At 49.0% G+C, this 23,162-nt stretch overlaps 1 protein-coding gene across 1 annotated transcript; it reads right to left on the bottom strand.

Annotated features, from left to right (window-relative positions):
* Positions 1 to 4,208: 4,208 nt before the first annotated feature.
* LOC102715993 (vacuolar protein sorting-associated protein 41 homolog) lies at positions 4,209 to 11,488 on the bottom strand. Its single transcript, XM_006663875.3, has 19 exons — positions 11,070 to 11,488; positions 10,094 to 10,366; positions 9,832 to 10,011; positions 9,026 to 9,283; positions 8,757 to 8,889; positions 8,567 to 8,657; positions 7,931 to 8,033; positions 7,268 to 7,371; positions 7,019 to 7,112; positions 6,784 to 6,939; positions 6,635 to 6,697; positions 6,455 to 6,520; positions 6,048 to 6,248; positions 5,841 to 5,918; positions 5,634 to 5,753; positions 5,436 to 5,516; positions 5,267 to 5,352; positions 4,931 to 5,012; positions 4,209 to 4,850 (listed from the first exon to the last, which is right to left on the bottom strand). The coding sequence occupies exons 1-19, from the start codon at positions 11,370 to 11,372 to the stop codon at positions 4,458 to 4,460; spliced, it is 2,865 nt and encodes a 954-aa protein (XP_006663938.2). The 5' UTR covers positions 11,373 to 11,488; the 3' UTR covers positions 4,209 to 4,457.
* Between the last annotated feature and the right edge of the window lie 11,674 nt (positions 11,489 to 23,162).

The raw sequence follows: 23,162 nt of genomic DNA, 5'->3' as shown, positions 1-23,162 counted from the left end.
CAAGGCTGAGTACAAACCACCGTACTCAACAAGTAACACGGACAAGGGGAAAATAAATGATGCAGGGATTAACAAGGACAGGCTAGGGTTAGTTGCGATAAAGCAGCAGTTAAGCAAATAACAGAGATTAAAAGAATAAAGGTAATTAAATACATTAAACCACAAGTAAATAATAGTTGCAAAATACCACCACACTGTCCAACGTTACACCACGTTGCAACAGGCCCAACCACTACTCAACGTTACACCACCTTGCAGTAGTCCCGAGTGATAACCAATTTACTCAAGTTATTAGAGGTTCACTAATCACAGTGAAGCTGGGAGCTCGCCCGTAACCGTGAGCACGGCTATTCGAATAGTTTATACTCTGATAAGAGGTGTACTACTGTACCCACAAGACACGACTCCACTACACTTGAACGTGCGCCGACATACCACCATGGTATACCGGAAAGGAGACCGTGATAGGACCCGTTACACAACCCTCCCTATTTAATCGTACCACACTTCAGGTTTCACTCCCTCCTTTACACCAAGTCGGGCAGTCCCCTCTTGTGCCTTGGTAGATCCGGAAGCAGGAGAAGCTTTCGTTACACCACGATTGCCCGTCCATACTTCATCACGCTTACCCTTGCCTGGGTACGTCAAATAGTTCGAAGTCATGCTTCAAATCCCACCTTACCCATTTCGGCATGTGGTTAGCACTTAATTACTTACAGGGTTTCCCGTGAACCGGTCCTTAATTACCATGGGTGCGACTCTCAAAACCATGCACCCACAGCCCACCATTGTCAATATTTTAGTTGACATTAACCCGAACCGGGTAGTGAATCAATGTCTCAGCTATTCAGGACTAAGCATGATTTAATGTGATCCCATAAGCTATTTGTTCTAAGCATGGCTAAGCATTAACCTAGGCCTATCTCTAGTCAAGTTACCCCTGGTCCAGCAATGAATAAAGTTGGATAAACAACGGCATAATAATAAGGTTTACCCGAAAAATAACATAAAGTAAATACTTTGATTAAAACAATGCATATTTGAAATAAATAAGCGGGGAATTTGCAATAATGGGTTCAATATGTTCAAGGATGAGTGTCACTTGCCTTGCTCTGACCCTTGGGGAACTTCGGTGACGAACTCGAAGTAAACCGGCTCTTCGGCGGGGTCCGAAACTAAGCGACAAAGCACAAAAATAAATAAAACAGGCACAAACTCTACTGAAACAGCAAAAGAAACTATTTTTAATGGATTCTTGACAATTTTATGAATTTAATAAAATTTGAATGGACCTAAACGGAGACTAGATGAATTACTTACGAATTTTAGAAGTTTTCTGGGTTTTTAAGCTAAACAGAAAAGTCCTAAATCAATTATTGCGCAATTAATGGGGCTGCTGACGTTAGCGAGGAGAGAGGAAGCTGACGGCTGACAGGTGGGGACCACCTGTCGGTGAGAGAGAGAGGGAGGAAGAGACTGACAAGCGGGCCCGGGGAGGAGAGAGAGGAGGCGGGCGCGGGGGTCGACTGACGGGTGGGGTCCACCCGTCAGCGGGAGGGGAACAGAGAGGAGCAGAGCGCGCGGGCTCGGGCGGACGGCGGCGACCGGTGGGAGCGGCGGGCGACGTGGCGGCGGCGGCGCACGGCGACGGCGGCGCGACGGCGACGACCGGCGAGCGGCGACGGCGCGACGGCGACAACGGCCGAGGCGGCGACGCACGAGCGCAACCGGCAGAACAGCGGCGACGGCTGGCACGGCGACAGCCGGCGAGCGGCGAGCGCGAACACGCGCGGGCGCAAGCGACGGCGGCTGGACGTCGGCGACACAAAGGCGACGACGACCGCGGCGGCCGGTGGGAGGGGCGAGCTTCGCACTCGTCCGGCGACGGCGCGCGAGTCGGCGGCGGTCGGCCGGAAAGGGGGAGAAAGAGGGGAGGAGGGTGCGGGTGCTCACCGGCGGCGGCGAGAGCGCGGGCGGGTCGGCGAGAACGAGGCGGAGGTGGCGACGCGGGTGGGAGCGGGAGATCGGCAACGGCGGCGGAGATCGACGGGTGACGGCGACGGGCGAGACACGGCGGCGGCCGGACGGCGAGGTAACGCGCGGCACCGAGGAGGCTCCCTGGCGACGGCGAGGGCGGCAGCAAGTCGGCGACAGCGGGACGGAGGTGGTGACGCAACAGGGCGGCGGCGACCGGCGGCTGGCGACGAGATTGCGCGGCGGCGGCGAGAGGCGGCAGCACGGCGGCGACACGAGCGATGGCGGAAAGTGGGCGGCGGCGCGCGGCGACTCGGGATTTATAGGGTGGCGGCACCGGCTAGGGCGGGCGGAGGTTGGAGACCGAGTCGGGGACGACGCGGACTCAGCGGCGGCGGTGGTTGCGGTGGCGGCGCGGAGTCGGACTCGGCCGGCGCGGCGCGGGCGCGGAGCGGCGAAACGGTCACTGACAGGTGGGCCCCACCTGTCAGTGGCGCGAGAGAGAGGAGGGAGGCGGCGCGGACTCGCGGCGCGGGCGAGCGGGCGAGCGCGGGAGCTGGGCCGAGCGGCGGCCCAGGCGGGGGCGCGCGCAGGAGGGCGGAGCGGCCGGTCGGCTGGGCCGGCCGAGGGGGAGGCGGTGGGCCGGCTCGGCTGGGCCGGCCCGGGAAGGAAAAGAAAAAGAAAAAGGAAAGGAAAAAGAAAGAGGGAGGAAAATTGGACTTCGGCCCAATTTGAGAAAGAAGGGAAAAAGGAGGGAAAAAGGAAAACCCCACTTTTGCCGAGTTTTAAATTAATTTGTTTGGCCAAATTTTATACTTCTGCAATTTAAAATTTAAGTCCTATTAGTCGATTTGCGAGCCTCGATTTAATTGAATTTGGTTCTTTTAGAGGGATTTTTCCTGAGTTAATTAAGCCAATTGTTGTTTACGGATTTCTTTTTACGATTTTAGGCTTAGGACGAAACTCCGGTCGTGACAATGGGACCAATGAACTTATCACTGTATCACAGATGCGCTCCGTTTCATGGACACAGATGTGATGTTTGGCCGTCCTAGCTACTAACCTGATTGGAGGGATTGCCCGTGGACCAAACCCAATAGATAATCTATCCTATCATTAATCCTGAAAATAAATAATATGAGAAAAAATGGTTTTAGTAGATCATCTATCCCATCATTCAAAAATAGAGCATCATTTATATTGAAAATAGAATATCCAAATATAGATGTTCTTTCTCCTTCATTCATATCTCAACATCACATCACAAGAGAGAGCAATAACAACATGATCAGAGGTGCTTGCAAAATATTAATAAAATATATATGAATGATGCAATATAGATGTTATGTTAGAGTGATGCATCATATAAATAGATAATTTATTTTAGATGGTCATTCAAATGATAATATGGATGATGGAATTTAGATGAGCTGTTAGGAATGCCCTTTTAAGGTCACTAGCGTGAAGAGAAATGTCTTCCCTATTTGCACGCTTTCAGTTGTTTGGGTTCTGCAATGTTCAATGAGAAACAAAGGACACTGTATTTCCAGAATTATTTTCCATGGGCCCCAAAAGCAGGTCTTGGGTGCACAGCTCTTTTATATGTGCACTATGAGGATGAGATGCACTTTCATGATGATTTAGAGGAAGTGAGGAGAAACTGGGGAATTATACCATCCTCTCGTCCCATGAAATTAGGTGATTTATCTAAGATGTCTCAAGTCTAAACTTGGTTTTCAGCTATGCCAGTAGCTCTTTTTTTATGAAGAACAATAAGAGATATGCTACTGAGTCAGAAGATTAATTCACTTTTAAGTCTGTAACTACATGTCAACCATGCTTGTAATATTAATAGTCCGTGTAACAATAGGTCCGACCAGTTAGTTACATATTCTGTCATTATGAAAGAAAATTATTTTACATAGAGATCAGAGGATTGCAGAAATTGCCACAGATCACATCACAGAAAGGGATCTGCTAAAATTTGAATAGCTGTGTTTGTTCATCTTTTAGCTCCCATGGCTGGCGACTATCTCAACTTTCATGTGATTTAAATTTAAGAGGTTTACTCGAATGGTATTTTTTGTTCGAAATAGCAATTTCATATCAAAGCACTGCACAAGTTGAGACGTTAAGATATCCACATAAATTTGAAAATAAAGCTCCATCAAATTTTACATCTTTGCAGCACCAGGTACAATCATCCTTACATGCGCAAAAGGAAAACAAGAACATGGATCAGAATCGAAATGAACTTCAGATGATCTGGCAATCGTGGCATTAAAAAAATGCCGTACAACTTTGCTCAAGTAATCAACTGATTTTCTCAAATTTACACAAAACTCCCCTTGCTGAGGATATGGCTTCCCCAAAGAATTAACCTATTGTACATATGTATGACGCCAGAAGACCACACTAATCACAAGGCTCAAACTTACAAGTTACAACACAACACATGGATAAGGACCAAATTAATGAAAAATTTATGCAGCAGCTGTAGTACACAATACACAGCGCATTGGAGACTCTCCTGATGGAGTACCATCATCATCACCGGACCCTTCGTCGCTATCATGAGTACTGTTAGATCTCATCAAGTCCAATCCACCTTCAAGGCAAGACGTATGATATGCGTGGCAGCAGTAGAACACAATGACAGAGATGTCCTGAATAGACAAAGGATCAAAGCATAAGCAACACCGAGCACCACATCTTGTTCTGGACTTGATCTCTAAAGCCCGTAAACTTGATCTCTCATTTGCTCGTGAAGATCCCTCATCAACTCTAGTTCCAGTAACCTCCTCGTCCATACTAGCCATGTAGACTCCACGGCGAGCCTCATGATAATATTTTACCAAAAGGTTTACACAATCAGCCTGTACATCAAACGTTAAGAGAGATGTGGGATAAATAAAATGTTAAGATAGATGTGGGATAATAAACTGAGACATCTAACCTTAAGTATATCGTTGCACCCATGTCTCAATGAAGTTTCTGTTCGATAGTCTGTCACAATTTTCACAAGGCAATCGCGCAACCTATCAAAAGCATGCATGATATTTCAGTGAAAACTTCAACCGGGGAAGAAAAGAGTTGGATTAAGTAAGGCCATATATCAGCCGTATTCTACAATGTCATATAGTTATATTATTATAATAAAATCATTTAAGGGTCATACAGCTAATAATTTGTATAAAATTGTTTTTCAACTCTGATTGAAATTCATTTCGTAAGGTATATGTTTTCATAGGTTCTCATTATCTTTGAACAAAACAAATTTTTGGCACAATACCTCGGTATTTCTAGCCCATCAGGAACCAAACTAACAATGTACAACGGATCAAGATTGCCAACAGTATGTTCCAACAGCATTCCAACCTGCTCAACAATTACAAAAATTGAATAAAGAAACAGAAGAAACATTGGTATCAAGAATATTAAACAGACTACAGCTCAATTACCATCTCAGGTTTTTGGAGGCACTGTCTTATCAGTTCCTCCCACAACTCATCATCATGTTGCTCCATCACAAATTCAACGGCCTGCATTGAGTCCAACATTATTGTTGTTGTATTCCAACCACATGGTCAAGAGACTAGAATGCTTAGCATAGCCCTAAACTTTTAACAAAATGATCATAAACAGGTTAGGACTATGACCTCCTGAATATCTTCCAATTTGTTTATAATTGTAGAGAGAGCTTCCTTTGCATTTCCCATACGACCAAGCACAAAAACTTGCTCTCGTACAAGTTCTTTTTGTGCAAAGATTTCATATGCCTGAAATAACCATATATGTCATTCATTACTCATTCATTCTCAAGTTATTGATTTTTTTTGTTCTTTTGAGAATTATGAGTTTATGACCTTGTCAAGCCTGTAATGCTGACTGGTACGGAGGAAGGGTATTAGCATCCTTGGCTCATACTCTGCATAAAGTTCCACCTACAAAACGAATACTAATGTGGTTAGCAGTCCATGTCAATACCAAAACTAGAGCTGCAGAAATAGGGGAAATGAGCATGTGATGAACAGTATGATAAAGACCGCATGTTGAAAGAGGAATCGGCATACCTGCATATCATGAAAGTCTTTTCCAGCATTCATGTCTGTCTCAAACAGAGCATGTAAATACGAATGTAACAAATGTTTCTTATCACAACTTTTACTGGTATGCAACAATTGCCCTACAACTTCATTTGGGGGGATGGTATCACGATGCTGGATCAATAGGTTTACCGTTCTTTTACTATCCAATGTCATAAGATTGACAACCTGCAAAATAAAAGGGCAATATATGGATTGAAAGTTTCTGTCTAAACATTGTAAGCATATCTAAGTAGCATGTAGACAATGGAGAATACTTTTATTACCACACTTGCTCCATGACTCTTGACAAGTCAAGTCACAATGCAAACTTGATAGAAAAAAGTGAGACTAGAAATTAGTTTTATCCTACATTTGTGAATCTTTAACCATACCTTGTCATGAATGGCATCATGCAAGTTGTACTTCTCAATAAATTCGAATACTTCTGGCTTCAAGAGCTGAACCAATGAGGTTAGGTCAGCAATACAGTATGAGTATAAAGAATAAAAGGAAGTTCTTCTATTAATTTAATGCTATGTGAACCTTTTAACTACAAGTTAGGTAATACTTACTTCGGCGTATAGAGTAAGGGCCTTGTCATATTTACTATTGATCACATACAATTCAGCTAAAGCCTACATAGCAAACAGAACCAAGATATCAAAGACCTCAAAATAATAAAGCATGTAGGTTTTACATTAATTAAGAAATGATCACATACCTCTTTCAGTGAATCAGTCATTGAAGAGGAATTTAGCTGTGGCTCAATTGCAGATATGACAGGTGAAACGGAGTATAATGTAGGTGGCCATTGTTTTACAGTTGTCAAGAGAAGTTCATGAAAAGAAGGATTCGTAGTTAAAGCTACAAGAGCAACCTACATAATCCAATTAGAATTAATATTAGGATCTGAGTAGAAAAGAGCAAGCAACCAAAATACAAAGAAGTAATGGCACCTCATAAGCTGTATCACTCAGTTGAGGATTCTCTGTAGGAATGTAAGGAACTAATACAGCAAGCTGGCGAAGATGGGCAAAGTGAAACACCCACCTATGGCACAAAAAAGTTCTAGTCAGTAGATATATGAAGTGATCAACTAAAATAAACAATGCACATTAAATCAAAATCTCATATTATTCCTGTGTTTGTTCCAGATCATACAATCAAGGTTATCAATAGTGTATATCAACACTTTTTTTTCTCACCTCTCCCAGGCTGAAGGAGATCCTCGCAACAGTTTTGGACAGAGGCGTGCAGCTTCAGAATATTTTCTTTCAATTATCAAATGATCAAGATATCTCGAACCCACCTGACATGAGATAACAAGAACAAGATTGTAATAATGTACCTAGCTACTATGTGGTTAGATTTATTAATAGCTGGAGTCGTCCTTTCTAAAAAAATGAGCTCATAAGATGCTGATAGGTTTATGTCGTTGAACTGCTGTCAATTTCTAAAATATGCGTTGGACTAGGATAATATTTACTCTTTAAGTGAATCAGTCATTGAAGAGTTCAAATTTGAACTAATTTTGGGACAGAGGAAGTATAAGATATGAATCAAACAGGAGTTTCAGAATGTATTTATTGTTCATTCTGACACACAAAAGTCCAGATGGGCCAGCTTAAATGTAAACACCTATAACCTATAGTTATATGATACAGGTCCTATTGTTTTCAAATGAGATGCTCAACTGTCAAAGAGATAATCACCAACAAAACCATAAAAGGGGAATAGGGGATGGGGATCTCAATTGCAAAATGGAAGACTCCTACAATTAAAGGTAATACTAGCATCCTCATCATCAAGCAAGCAGATAATGCATACCATTCATTTACTGTTCAATCACAAATCTTTGGCTACTTTACCTCATCAAGAAGCTCAGTTCGTCCTTGTCCTGCTTCTACAGCAGCCAATGCCTTTTCATGCCAACCATGTTGAAGAAGCCAAGAAATGTGATCTTCAGTATCTCTAATTAGAAAGCACATAAGGTATCAGGAGAAGCCCTTTTCAGAAAACACAAATAGGCTGAAAAATATCACAAGAAATTCAAGTTTGTAGCTAGTATGGCTCTAGGTATTCCACTTGCAGTTAGCAGAAAACTAAATACCACAACATCAGATATGTAAATCAAATGACCTCTTGTGAATATCACAAATGAAGAATGCAGAAAGTGGAAAGGGTTAATGGAGTTCTTCAATATTACAATCAGAAAACAGAAAGGCCGTGTTAAGTTGGTTGCTTGTAAGCTTAAGGGTTTAAGGCCTGCATGTATTTAGGGTGAGTGGCAGTGTTTCAGCTTCCCTCTCTGTGGTTTCTTCTCTTGAAATGATACATAACTCTCATGCTTATTCAAGAAAAAAAATATTGCAATCAGAGGAAATATGACAAGGAACATCACATTCTCAAAAATAGAAGTTTGCCCGGTCAATTATTCCCTTCTTTCATTTGCAATTGTAGAACTTAGAAGCTAATATTATCCTTTGTTTTGCAACATTACAAACCTTGGCTTCGCAACCACTATATCTTTAGGAGATACAATGTAATATAAAGGTTCATCACCAGCAGCCCACTGTCCACCTGCATTGCTACTTCCTGGATGAAAAAAAAAGGCATAAGAATCAATTCATTAGAGAAGTTTTCGTGAAGATGAAAAGAGAAGCTCATTCACTGTTAAAGCACATTCTGCTAAACCTGAGAAAGGAGCATGAGCAAGAGAATAGTCCTTTGCCTTATAGTGCTCATAACCATGAATAGGAAGAGCATCTGTGGTAATTTCATCATTTTTCCATGATAGAAGATGTATTTCTGGACGCTGGGCAGTTCCCTATAAAGTGTTCAAACATAACAAAAAATATTAATATAGGAACAGCATCACTTTATAAGCAAAGGAATCTGATACATGATAATGGTGAAAAGGAGATTTGTAAAGTGTAGTGTGAAGGACAAGCAATCGTGATTACCTGACGTGAAGGAACAGAATTGCTAATGCTGTTTTCTTTGTCCTCCTCCTCTGGAATGTATGCAAGCACAACTAAAAGATCACCAAATGGAGCAATCCCAGATATGTGATAGCCAGTTTGGAATGAACCCACAATATCCACATACTTCGCATAACTTGCAGTGATACTCTGTATGCCATTGAGTCCTTGAGATGAATCTGTTCGAATCGCCGCAATCTTGATGCTTGTTCCCCATCCAATAACTAAGACAGTATCATCCTGACTATGCAAAGATCAATCAGCACATGGCATGCACAATTTCCATTAAAAATGAGAACCCGAAAGAAAATCAGATTAGTTAATAATCAGATATATTAACTGTAAGGTAAATTCCTCGTGCTCCTAGACATAATTGACAATGTGTTCATGTAATCATGTCCAACATATAAATTACTTATTACGTTTATAACCATTATCTTCCTCTATCTGACTAAACTAGATAGGAATAGCATACGATCTCAAAGTATCCAATGTTCAAGAATATTTTTCCTGCTGCACCCTTATATTATTTTGTTATATGTTGGCCAGACTTAAGTGCTGTTTTTTTCTAATATCCTTTGTATTCTACAAACTGTCTGACTCGGACTGAAATGAATAAAATATTATCCATAACTGTGCATATCAGCAAAAGCTTTCGACTCTACAGAATTTTTTCCTTTTGAAATCTTATAATATTTTTTAAAAAACTTGACCAACTTGAAATGCTCCAAATGAACCATACTTGGTAAAAAAAGTATAGCGTTCACATCAATAAATGCACTATTTACCTGCCAGACCAACTGAGGAAGTAAAAACTCTGGCCGAGGAATTCCTTTTGGCCTCTCTATAAATGCTATTCCTTTATCTGTCTTCATGTCATGCACTTTTACCCCTGCATCATTAGCCCAGGCAAGAAGGTCTGTCCTCCATTTCATAGAATGGATTGGTCCTTCACCATCACGTAAAACCTGAGACATAATGAGATGAGATGGACATTTGAGACCACCTGATCAATTTGATTTTCTTTTTGTACAATGAAAACAAGTGCACCTTTTTATGGTAGCCTCCTCCCCAAGACTTTTTTGTCAGCACAAGTACTTGACCTGCTAAACCTCCTGTAGCAAATCTTCTATAGTTCTGGTAATAACCGGGGTCTAAGGCAACTGCTTTCATGGGTCGATGGTACTCAAACTTCAGTTTTTCATCGGTGAAGAGGCTGCTTATAACTACAGTGCCATCATCAGAGCAGCTTCCTATATATTCGCCGGCTGCATCAAAACTGATGTCATTGATAGTTGCTGTGTGAGCAGCAATTTCCTTTACCTGCAAAAATAAAAAATGGAATTACTGGGTGAAAAATTTATTTTCGAAGCAGGTTGATGACAATATTATTGATACGAGAATGCAGCATCTCTACAGATGGACTTTGTGGGATGGAAAATACACCACAGCACAAGCTTTGGTTTTACGCATAATGTTCCGTTTTTTTATTTGGTCCCATAAAGTCCATGGCCCGATTGTTTTAGCGACATGGTCATTACTGATAGTGCTCCTTGCATGATTTCAATTTTCAAGCCGAAGCAAGCTATAGGACATCACACTCTATTGAAATTTATGCATTAAGTAATGTTTTCCAATGCACAGCCGCTCCAGCTTGGTGTCCGACTTTACCAGACAAGTCTACTAGTAGATTTTTTTTTTCAGCGTATATGTCTGACAGATGTAATCCCCACCCGTGAAATCTGAGTAAAGGGCAGTAGCTCTGACGATCAATTAACGAAAGAATAAGAGCTTAAAACATGTATTCTCTGCATAATCAATCTTTAGGGCGTGTCCCCCAAACAAAAATTCACCACTGTGACGTCTCTCCCCAATAACACAATTGGCTAGTAGTTTCCTACAACGAATCGAACCAGTAGACCAATGCTACGGGTCCTGGCTGCCAAGTTAACAGTAGGCCGCCCCGAGAGAGACGATCCGATGCGCGAAGGGGAAGGGGGTAGGGGTAGGCGTAGGGGGTAGGTACCTGATTGCCCTGGAAGTCGAGGATGTGGAGGGTGCCGTTGTGCGTGCCGAGCGCGACCATCCGGTCGGCGACGGCGATGGCCGCGGCGGCGTCCGTGGAGACGATCGCCGGCACGCTCCCGCCCAGCCGCTGGTACTTGAGCCGCGGCTCCTCCTCCTCGTCCTCGTCCTCCACCTCCACCTCATCCTCTCCCTCCCCGCCCCCCTCCTCCTCCTCCTCATCAGGGTCGTCGTCGCCGTTGCGGTGCCCGCCGACGCCGTTCTCGTGCGGCGGCGGGTGGCCGCCGCGCCGCGCGGTGGGCATGGCCTTCCGGTGGTGGTCCCAGATCGCAGAGATCTCCGGCCGTCGCCGATTTGGGCGAGGATGGAACGAAGGAAGGAAGGACGCGACGAGTTGGCTCGTGTTACTCTTGCGTTTTCTGCCGCCGATCTGGTTCGTGTCGTAAAGCAAAAAAAAAAAAATGCCATAAGAAAATAATTTTGCCTGACAAATAAATAAATTACTCCTACTAATTAATACTGACTGGGCCCAGTTCTGTTATCTAGCGCAGATTTGTTCGTATTTCGCGAGTCGAACGTATTTTTTATAAAATATTTGTTTACAGAATTGTACCAATCCATTTTATAAGTTTGTATGATTAATTTAATTAATTATAGGTTAATCCGCTGCTCCCTGTTTCAGGCAAAAGAACACAGCCACGTGTCTCTTAAGCAGACGCAAACGGTTCCGAACAACTAGACAGTTATTTTTTTATAAAATATTTTATGTAAAGTTAATATTTATACATTTCTAACGTACATTTTGATTTTATTATATTAATTCCGTTATTTAAATTATAAAATAGCTACTACCTCCATTTCAAATAATTGACATCCGTTACGGTTTATTTGGAAACTTTGCCATTCATCTTTTTTAAAAAATAGTGTGTATATCGAAAATATGTTATATTCATTATATATGACGTATAAATATGTAGCAGCATAACTTTAATTAATCATCGACTAATCGTTTAATTATTATTAATAGTTAAAGTTAAACAGTAATGTTCCACGGTGACGGATGGAGTATTAAATATTGGATAATTTTACCTCTTCACGCAGCCAAATAAAATAACGGGTTAGTCTTGCTATTGTTGTCAGTTGGACCGTGCGGAATGTGGCCACGTGGGCCTCCGGAACCTTCTTATATATCGGCCCAGCAGTTAATTTATTCTCTCTTATTTTTTTTGTCTGTTTGTGTTTATTATGATTTACTCTCCATCCCGAAAGAGAGTAGTTTTTGGTTGCTAAGCACAAAACAAACAGCAGATTAAAAGACTGTTGTACCCTTCAGTAATATGCAGAGAAAACGAGGAAGAGGAGAAAAAGGAGAAGAGCGGGGGAGTAATTAAAACGAGAAAAAATGTCGTATTATAGAGGTTCAGAAAGATAAATCTAAAAAAATCTCTAACTTAAACTATCTAATAATACTTACTCTCTATATGCAAATGTTTAACATCGTCACACAAAAAAAGATGGGAGAGAGTATATTTTAAGACGGGTGGAGTATTGTCACACCCAGAGTTTTGTTCTAAGCCTAAAATCGTAAAAAGAAATTCGTAAATAACAATTGGCTTAATTAACTCAGGAAGAATCCCTCTAAAAGAACCTAATTCAATTAAATCGAGGCTCGCAAATCGACTAACTCGATTTAAATTCAAATTGCAGAAGTATAAAATTTGGCCAAACAAATTAATTTAAAACTCGGCAAAAGTGTGGTTTTCCTTTTTCCCTCCTTTTTCCTTTCTTTTTCCTTTCCTTCTCCCAGCTCGCCGCGTCGCCCGCGCCCGTGAGTCCGCGCTGCCTCCCTCCTCCCTCGCGCCACTAACAGGTGGGGCCCACCTGTCAGTGACCGTCTCCGCGCCAGCGCCCGCGCCCGCGCCCGCGCCGCGCCGGCCGAGTCCGAGTCCGCCGCCCCGCCGCAACCGCCGCCGCCGCAACGGCCGCCGCCGAGACCGCGTCGTGCCCGACTTGGTCTCCAACCTCCGCCCGCCCTAGCCGGTGCCGCCGCCCTTTAAATCCCGAGCCGCCGCGTGCCGTCGCCCACTTTCCCTCTTCGCTCGAGTCGCCGCCGCGCTGTCGCCGTTCGCCGCCACCGTTCAATCTCACCGCCAGCCGCCGGTTGTCGCCGTCCAGCTGCGTCGCCGCCTCCGCGCCGTCGTCGCCGTCGGATTGCCGCCCCCGTCGTCGCCGGTGGACATCCCCAGCGCCGCGCGTTCCCTCTCCGCCCGGTCGCCGCAGCGCTTGGTCGCCTCGCCGTCGTTCGTCGATCTCCGCCGCCGTTGCCGATCTTCCGCTCCTACCCGCATCGCCACTTCCGCCTCGACCTCGCCGACCCGCCCGCGCGTTCGCCGCCGCCAGTGAGCGTCTCCATCCTCCTCCCCTCTCTCTCCCCCTTCCCGGCCGACCGCCGCCGTGACGCACACCGTCGCCGGACGGTTGCGGAGCTCGTCCTCGCCGCCGACCGCTGCGGTCGTCGTCGCCTTCGCGACGCCGACGTCTAGCCGCCGCCACCTGCGCTCGTGCGTGGCCGCTTCCCGCGCCCGCCCGCCGACGCCGTGCTGCCGTGCCGTCGTCGCCGTGCGCTGCGCTAGGTCCCGCGCCACGCGCTGTCACCGGACGCCGGTCGTCGCCGTCGCGCCGTCGTCGCCGTCGCCGTGCGCCGCCCGCCGCTCCCGCCGTTGGCTACCGCCGTCCGCCCAAGCCGTTCCCCGCTTCCCTCTCTGTTCCCCTCTCGCTGACGAGCGGGACCCACCCGTCAGCCGCCCCCGCGCCCCTCCTCCCTCTCTCCTCCCGTGGGACCCGCGTGTCAGTCTCTCCCTCCCCCTCTCTCTCACCGACAGGTGGTCCCCACCTGTCAGCCGTCAGCCTCCTCTCTCCTCGCTGACGTCAGCAGCCCCATTAATTGCGCAATAATTGATTTAGGACTTTTCTGTTTAGCTAAAAAACGTAGAAAACTTCTAAAATTCATAAGTAATTCATCTAGTCTCCGTTTAGGTCCATTCAAATTTCATTAAATTCATAAAATTGTCAAGAATCCATTAAAAATAGTTTATTTTGCTGTTTCAGTAGAGTTTGTACCTGTTTTATTTATTTTTGTGCTTTGTCGCTTAGATTCGGACCCCGCCGAAGAGCCGGTTTACTTCGAGATCGTCGCCGAAGTTCCCCAGGGGCCAGAGCAAGGCAAGTGACACTCATCTTTGATCATATTGAACCCATTATTGCAAATTCTCCGCTTTATTATTTCAAATATGCATTGTTTTAATTAAAGTATTTACTGTATTTATTTTCTTCGGGTAAACCTTATTATTATGCCGTTGTTTATCCAACTTTATTCATGATGGACCAGGGGTAACTTGATTAGAGTTAGGCCTAGGTTAGTGCTTAGCCATGCTTAGAACAAATAGCTCATGGGATCACCTTTAATCATGCTTAGTTCTGTATAGCTGAGATATTGATTCACTACCCGGTTCGGGTTAATGACAACTAAAATATTGATAATGGTGGGCTGTGGGTGCATGGTTTTGAGAGTCGCACCCATGGTAATTAAGGACCAGTTCACGGGAAACCCTGGAAGTGATTAAGTGCTAACCACATGCCAAAATGGGTAAGGTGGGATTTGAAGCATGACTTCGAACTATTTGACGTACCGAGGCAAGGGTAGGCGTGATGGAGTATGGACGGGCAATCGTGGTGTAACGAAAGCCTCTGCTGCTTCCGGATCTGCCAAGGCACGAGAGGGGACTGCCCGACTTGGTGTAAAGGAGGGGGTGAAACCTGAAGTGTGGTACGATTAAATAGGGAGGGTTGTGTAATGGGTCCTATCACGGTCTCCTTTCCGGTATACCATGGTGGTATGTCGGCGCACGTTCAAGTGTAGTGGAGTCGTGTCTTGTGGGTACAGTAGTACACCTCTGATCAGAGTATAAACTATTCAAATAGCCGTGCCCACGGTTACGGACGAGCTCCCAGCCTCACTGTGAGTAGTGAACCTTTAATAACTTGAGTAATTGGTTTGTCACTCGGGACTACTGCAACGTGGTGTAACGTTGAGTAGTGGTTGGGCCTGTTGCAACGTGGTGTAACGTTGGACAGTGTTGTGGTATTTTACAACTGTTATTTACTTGTGCTTTACTGTGTTCAATTACCTTTCTTCTTTTAATCTCTGTTATTTGTTTAGCTGCTGCTTTATTGCAACTGACCTTAGCCTGTCCTTGTCGGTGAGGGAGAGGGGAGGACGAGGGGCTGACAGGTGGGACCCGGGGAGGAGAGAGAGGAGGGAAGGGGCGGTCAACGGTTGACGAGTGGGGCCCACTCGTCAGTGGCCCAGAGCAGAGGAGGAGGGGGAAGCGGCCTCGGTCGAGAGGGGAAGGCGATGCCGGCGATGAGTGGGTGGCGGCGACGGGTGGCGACGGCGCGGCCACGACGCGACGAGCGCGACGGCGACGGCGCGACCGGCGGCGCCGGCGGAGATGGCGGCCGCACCAAGAGGAGGGCAATGGAGGACAATGCGCCGGGCTCGGCGATGCTCCGGCGGCGGCGAGGCGACGAAGACGGCAGGTGGAGGGGCGACGGCGAGGCCCAAGGCGCGCACGCGCGCGGCGGCGGCGACGACGAGCGACGCAAGACGACGGGCGGCATCGCACGACACCTGGCAACGACGTGGCGGCGAGGAGATCCAGCGACAGCGGGAAAAAGGAGAGGAGGAGAGGAGGGAAGGGCTCACCGACGGCAACGGCGGACGGCAGCAAGTCGATGTTGAGGAGGAACGGGTGACGGCGAACGAAGCGAGGGCGGCGTCGATCTGAGCGCAATTCGGCGACGCGCGGACGGCGAAGTTAGGCACGACGGCGAAAAGGGCAAGGAGGCGGCGAGGGTGCTCGGACGTCCTCCGGCGGCGGTGAAGATGGCGGAAAGTCGGCGAAGCCGAGGCGGAGGTGGTGACGCGGCTGGACGGCGACGAAGGGTGTCTGGCAGCGAGATCGAACGGCGGCGACGACGGCGGAGCTCGGCGGGAGCTTCGGCGGAGAGGGAAAAGTGGGCGACGGCACGGCGGCGGTGAAGGTTTATAGTGCAGGGAGGCCGGCTAGGGCGGGGCAGTGGTTGGAGATCGAGTCGGGCGCGGCGAGGACTTAGCGGCGGCGGCGCGGCGCGGGCTTGGACTCGGCCGGCGCGGGCGCGGGCGCTGACAGGTGGGCCCTGCCTGTCAGCGGCGCAAAGGCGGAGGGAGGCGGCGGCGGACTTCGCGGGCGAGCGCGAGCGCGCGAGCTAGGCTGGCGGCCCAAGCGGAGGGGGGAGGCGCGCGCGCGTGGGAGAGGGGCGGGAGGCCGGCTCGGCTGGGCTGGCCGAGCGGGGAGATGGGCCGGCCCGGGAAGGAGGAGAGGAAAAAGAAAAGGAAGGGGTGGAAAATTAGACTTCGGCCCAATTTGAGAAGGAAGGGAAAAAGAGAGGAAAAAGGAGGGAAAAAGGAAAGCCCCACTTTTGCCGAGTTTTAAATTAATTTGTTTGGCCACATTTTATACTTGTGCGATTTGAGTTTAAATCCAGTTAGTCGATTTGCGAACCTCCATTTAATTAAATTAAGTTCTTTTAGAGGGATTTTTCCTGAGTTAATTAAGCCAATTGTTATTTACGGATTTCTTTTTACGATTTTAGGCTTAGGACAAAACTCCGGGTGTGACACCGATCCTCCGCCGCAGAAGCATTGTTGCTACGTCTCGTCGCACGTCTCTCCCCACAGCCCCCCAAGCCCTAGAATTGTCGCTGCTGATCTGGTACGCCCTCATCTCGGGCCCTGACACTGTATGTTCACATATGACCTGCGGTAGTTTCTCTCGTATGTGTTGATGAAGTTATTGAATGGGGTGGCCAGCATGAGACCGAGGAAGATGTGCAAAGGTCGGACTCCGGCACTCCACAACTTCTCCTTCCCGACAAGACGTCCAGCTGCAAGTAGTTCTTCTTTGAGGAGATAAAGTGGAACGCCCGTGATCAACACATGCATCTGTGCATCAGTGTCACGCCTAGAAATTCCTCACACAAATTTCTGAACTTAATTGTGTATTAAATCCCTCTCTAGGACCAGCCAGGGTACACAAAGAGACAATGTTGATTACATAACCATCGTTCTTAGAAACAATTGAAAATAACACTTATTCTAGCGGAAATGCAGCGGAAAGAAAAGGTAGACTAGCTGCAGCGGGTACGGCTCTAGTCCACAGGCAAAGCTTCGACGGTAGACCAGCTCACTCCTGAGAGACACCTCCATCGGACTCGACTTCCAGCTCTGGTGGGGAAAGTTAAGCAAGGCTGAGTACAAACCACCATACTCAACAAGTAACACGGAAAAGAGGGTAATACATGATGCATAGCGATCATCAAGGGCAGGCTCGGGTTAGTTGCAATAAAGCAGCAGTTAAACAAATAACAGAGATTAAAAGTAATTAAGATAATTGAATACAGTAAAGGGTAAGTAAATAACAGCTGTAAAATAGCACAACACTGTCCAACGTTACACCACGTTGCAACAGGCCCAACCACTACTCAACGTTACACCACGTTGCAGTAGTCCCGAGTGAAAACTAGTTTACCCAACTTATTTAAAGGTTCACTAATCACAGTGAAGCTGGGAGTTCACCCATGACCGTGAGCACGGCTATTCGAATAGATTATACTCTGATCAGAGGTGTACTACTGTACCCACAAGACATGACTCCACTACACTTGAACGTGCACCGACATACCACCATGGTATACCGGAAAGGAGACCGTGATAGGACCCGTCACATAACCCTCCCTATTTAATCGCACCGCACTTCAGGTTTCACCCCCTCCTTTACACCAAGTCGGGCAGTCCCCTCTTGTGCCTTGGTAGATCTGGAAGCAGCAGAGGCTTTCGTTACACCACGATTGCCCGTCCATACTCCATCACGCCTACCCTTGCCTCGGTACGTCAAATAGTTCGAAGTCATGCTTCAAATCCCACCTTACCCATTTCGGCATGTGGTTAGCACTTAATTACTTCCAGGGTTTCCCGTGAACCGGTCCTTAATTACCATGGGTGCGACTCTCAAAACCATGCACCCACAGCCCACCATTATCAATATTTTAGTTGACATTAGCCCGTACCGGGTAATAATCATTATCTTAGCTATTCAGAACTAAGCATGATTAAATGTGATCCCGTGAGCTATTTGTTCTAAGCAGGGCTAAGCATTAACCTAAGCCTAACTCTAATCAAGTTACCCCTGGTTTAGCAATGTATAAAGTTGGATAAACAACGGCATAGTAATAAGGTTTACCCGAAAAATAACATACAGTAAATACTTTAATTAAAACAATGCATGTTTGAATAAACAAAGCAGGGAATTTGCAATAATGGGTTCAACATGATCAAAGATGAGTGTCACTTGCGTTGCTCTGGCTCCTGGGGAACTTCAGCGACAATCTCGAAGTAAACTGGCTCTTCGGCTGGGTCCGAATCTAAGCGACAAAGCACAAAAATAAATAAAACAGGCACAAACTCTACTGAAAAGCAAAAGAAAGCATTTTTAATGGATTCTTGACAATTTTATGAATTTAATGAAATTTGAATGGACCTAAACGGAGACTAGATGAATTACTTATGAATTTTAGAATTTTTCTGGTTTTTTAGCTAAACAGAAAAGTCCTAAATCAATTATTGCGCAATTAATGGGGCTGCTGATGTCAGCGAGGAGAGAGGAGGCGCTGACGGGTGGGGGCCACTTGTCGGTGGGAGAGAGGGGAAAGGAGAGGCTGACAAGTGGGTCCCACGGGAGGAGAGAGGGAGGAGGGCGCGGGGTGACTGACGGGTGGGTCCCGTCGGTCGGCGAGAGGGGAACAGAGAGGGGAGCGGGGAGCGGAGTCTGGCCGGGAGAGGGAGAGGGGCGGCAACGCCCGGGCGGCGGCGGACGGCGACCGGCGGAGGGCGGCGCCCGGCGACAAGCGGCGCGAACCGGCGGACGGCGGCGAACGGCGACGGCAGCCGGGGAGCGGGAACGTCGGCGGCGCAAGCAGCGGCGGCCGAGCGCGGCGCACGACGACGACGGCACGGCGGCACGGCGACGGCGGGCGAGCGTGGGAAGCGGCCACGCGGGAAGGCGCGGGTGGCGTGATAACAGCGTGACGACGGTGGTGCGGGGCGATGGTCTGGCAGGGACTGCCGGCGACCGGCGGAGTTCGACGACGACAGCGAGGGGAGAGCTCGGCGGCGGTGATGGAGGGAACGGGAGAGGGAGGAGGGGAAGCGCTCACCGGCGGCGACGGAGATGGCGGCGCGTCGCGAGGGCGAGGCGGAGGTGGTGACGCAGACACGCGGCGGCTGGCAACGCGCGGCGATGAGATCGGCGAACGACGGCGAGGCGACGAGGCACGGCGGTGGAGAGGATGGAGGAGCGGCGAAGGGCGCGGGGCGTCCACCGGCGGCGACGGGAGCCGGAGGAGGGTTGGCGACGCCGAGGCAGAGGCGATGACGCGGCTGGACGGCGATGATGGGCGGCCGGCAGCGGGATTGAACAGCGGCGGCGAACAGCGACGGCGCGACGGCGACTGGCGGAGAGGAAAAGTGGGCGACGGCGTGCGGCGGCTCGGGATTTATAGGGTGGCGGCGCCGGCTAGGGTGGGGCGGAGGTTGGAGACCGAGTCGGGCGCGACGCGGTCTCGGCGGCGGCGGTTGCGGCGGCGGCACGGACTCAGACTCGGCGCGGCGCGGCGCGGGCGCGGGTGCTGGCGAGGGCTCGGTCGCTGACAGGTGGGCCCCACCTGTCAGTGGCGCGAGGGAGGAGGGAGGCAACGCGGACTACGCGGGCGCGGCGCGGGCGAGTGTGCGAGCTGGGCCGAGGCGGCCCGGCCGGGAGGAGGCGCATGGGAGGAGGCCGGTGGCCGGCTCGGCTAGGCCGGCCGAACGGGGAAAGTGGGCCGGCTCGGCTGGGCCGGCCCGGGAAGGAGGAAAAAGAAAAAGAAAAAAAAAGAGGGAGGAAAATTGGATTTCGGCCCAATTTGAGAAGGAAGGGAAAAAGAAAGGAAAAAGTAGGGAAAAAGGAAAGCCTCACTTTTGCCGAGTTTTAAATTAATTTGTTTGGCCAAATTTTATACTTCTGCAATTTAAGTTTAAATCCAGTTAGTCGATTTGGGAGCCTCTATTTAATTAAATTAAGTTATTTTAGAGGGATTTTTCCTGAGTTAATTAAGCCAATTGTTATTTACGGATTTCTTTTTACGATTTTAGGCTTAGGACAAAACTCCGGGTGTGACACTGATCCTCCGCCGCAGAAGCATTGTTGCTACGTCTCGTCGCATGTCTCTCCCCACAGCCCCCCAAGCCCGGACGGGTGGGGGCCACCTGTCGGTGGGAGAGAGGGGAGAGGAGAGGCTGACAGGTGGGTCCCACGGGAGGAGAGAGGGAGGAGGGGCGCGGGGGCGGCTGACGGGTGGGACCCGTCGGCCGGTTAGAGGGGAACAGAGAGGGGGAGGAGAGCGTGGCCGGCGGCGAACGACTCGGGCGACGCGGCGGCGGCGCGACCCGGCGGTGGCGACGACGGCGGCGCGGCGGTGACGACGCGACCGGCGGCAACGGCGTGGGACGGCGGCCGGCGGCAGATGCATCGCACCGCGGCGGCACGACGGGGACGCCGGGCGGCTCGGGGAGGCAACGACGACGCGACGAGCGAGGCGGTGCGGTGAACAGCGGGAACGAGCGGCGCCGGCGGAGACCGGCGACGGCGAGGCGGGGGCGACGGCAAGCGGAGGGGCGACGGCAACGCCCAAGGCGCGCACGCGCACGCCGGCAGCGGCGGCCTCGGCGGCATCCTGCGGAGAGGAAAAGAGGCGAGGAGGGGAGCGGAGAGGCTCACCGGCGATGGGAACGACGGCGACGGGTCGGCGAGGAGGCGGGACAGGTGGTGACGTCCGACGGCGCGACGGTGACGACCGGGCGATGGGATCGGGGTGGCGGTGGCGAGGTCGGGCGCGGCGGCGACCGGGTGGCGAGAGGATGCACGGGTGCTGGAGATGCCCGCCGGCGACGACCGGGGCGGCAGCAAGTCGGCGACGGCGAGGCGGAGGTGATGACGTGGCTGGACGGCGGCGAAGGGCGTCCGACAGCGAGATCAAATGGCGGCGACGACGGGGCAGCGCGGCGGCGGCTCGGGCGGAGAGGAAAAAGTGGGCGACGATGCGGCGGCGGTGGGGATTTATATTGCGGGGAGGCCGGCTAGGGCGGGGCGGTGGCTGGAGACCGAGTCGGGCGCGGCGAGGACTCGGCGGCGGCCGTTGCGGCGGCGGCAGTTGCGACGCGGCGGCGGCGCGGCACGGGCTCGGATTCGACCGGCGCGGGCGCGCGAGCTGGCAGGGGCTCGGTCACTGACAGGTGGGCCCCACCTATCAGTGGCACGAGGGAGGAGGGAGGCGCGCGCGCGGGAAGAGGAGGCCGGAGGCCGGCTCGGCTGGGCCGGCCGAGCGGGGAGAGGTGGGACGGCTCAGTTGGGCCGACCCAAGAAGGGAAAAAGAAAAAGGAGAAAAAAGAAAAAGGGAGATGTCACGCCCAGAAATTTACACCAAATTTCTGAACTATAGCATGTATTAAATCTCGGTCCAGGCATCAGCCCGAGTACACACTATGACAAATTAATACACAGTTTCACGACTTAAAAACAATAAAAAACAATTATCTATCGAAATGCAGCGGAAAAGGAAAACAAGACTAGACCATCTAATCTTCAGCTTCAGCTGGCGATGACGGCTCCACACCATAGGCATTCTCGACGGCGGACTGAACCTGACTTCAACCTTTGGAGCAGCCTTCTTCTGACACAGGCTCTGGCACTTGCTCTGGTGGGGGAAAAATTAAGCAAGGCTGAGTACAAACCACCGTACTCAACAAGTAACACCCAAGAGAGGGAGAATAATGAATGCAGCAGGGTATCAAGGATAGGCTAAGGTTAAATTGCACAAAGCTGCAGTAATTTAGCAAAACAGTAGATAAAATAGACTGAAATAAAAGTAAAATAACATTTAAAATAATCAACCACTGTCCAAAGTTACACCACGTTGCAACAGGCCCAGACCGCTGTCGAATGTTACACCACGTAGCGACAGGGTCAACCCTCTGTCCAACGTTAAACCACGTTGCGACTGACCCAAACCACTGCCAACGTTACACCACGTTACGCAGGGTCAAACCAGTTCCAAGATTGATCAGGTTATTAATGGTTCAACTAATCCCAGTGAATCTGTCGGTTCGCCCAATAACCGCGGGCACGGCTATTCGAATAGTTTTACTCTGCAGAGGTGTACAACTTTACCCACAAGACATGGCTCCCAAGCATGTTACCATGCCCCAACGTATCACCACGATACCTCAGTACGGAAACCATGATAAGACCTTTCACCTAACCCTTCCTAGACAATCGTACCGCACTTCAGGTTTCACCCCCTCCTTTACACCAAGTCGGGCAGTCCCTTCTTGTGCCTTGGTGAATCCGAAAGCAGCAGAGGCTTTCGTTACACCACGATTGCTCGTCCATACTCCATCACGCTCACCCTTGCCTTGGTACGTCGAATAGGGACAAGCTAGATTACGAGTCTCACCGTTGCCCATTCTGGCTTGTGGTTAGTATGTGTAAGACTTTCAGGGTTTCCTGAGAACCGGTCCTTAATTGCCATGTGCACGACTCTCAAAACCATGCACCCACAGCCCACCATAAGCAATATTTTAGTTGTATTAATCCACATCGGGAAAATGGGTAATGATCACAACCATTAAAGGTCTATCAAAGTCTAATCAATAAGTAAATAAGAATAGGTGAGCTAGTTGAAGGGTGCCACTTGCCTTGCTTAGACCCACGAGGAACTTCGGCGACGACTTCGGGAACGAACGGTGCTTCGACGGGGGAAAAACCTACGGTAAACAAAGCAAAACAAGCAAAACAGGCCATAAAACTACTGAAACAGAGAAAGAAACTATTTTTAATGGATTCTTGGCATTTTTCTGGATTTAATGAAACTTGAATGGACCTAAACGGAGACTAGATGAATT

The sequence above is a fragment of the Oryza brachyantha genome, chromosome 12 (genome assembly GCF_000231095.2).
Source record: "Oryza brachyantha chromosome 12, ObraRS2, whole genome shotgun sequence".
Classification (NCBI taxonomy): domain Eukaryota; kingdom Viridiplantae; phylum Streptophyta; class Magnoliopsida; order Poales; family Poaceae; genus Oryza; species Oryza brachyantha.
This window is presented reverse-complemented; position numbering and strand designations above follow the sequence as displayed.

Coding starts and splice junctions, on each gene's coding strand:
- LOC102715993 (XM_006663875.3), bottom strand. CDS start 11,372: ATGCCCACCGCGCGGCGCGGCGGCCACCCGCCGCCGCACGAGAACGGC. Junction 10,367..11,069: donor TCGACTTCCAGGGCAATCAG/GTACCTACCCCC, acceptor TTATTTTTGCAG/GTAAAGGAAATTGCTGCTCA. Junction 9,284..9,831: donor TTCCTCAGTTGGTCTGGCAG/GTAAATAGTGCA, acceptor TTGCATAGTCAG/GATGATACTGTCTTAGTTAT.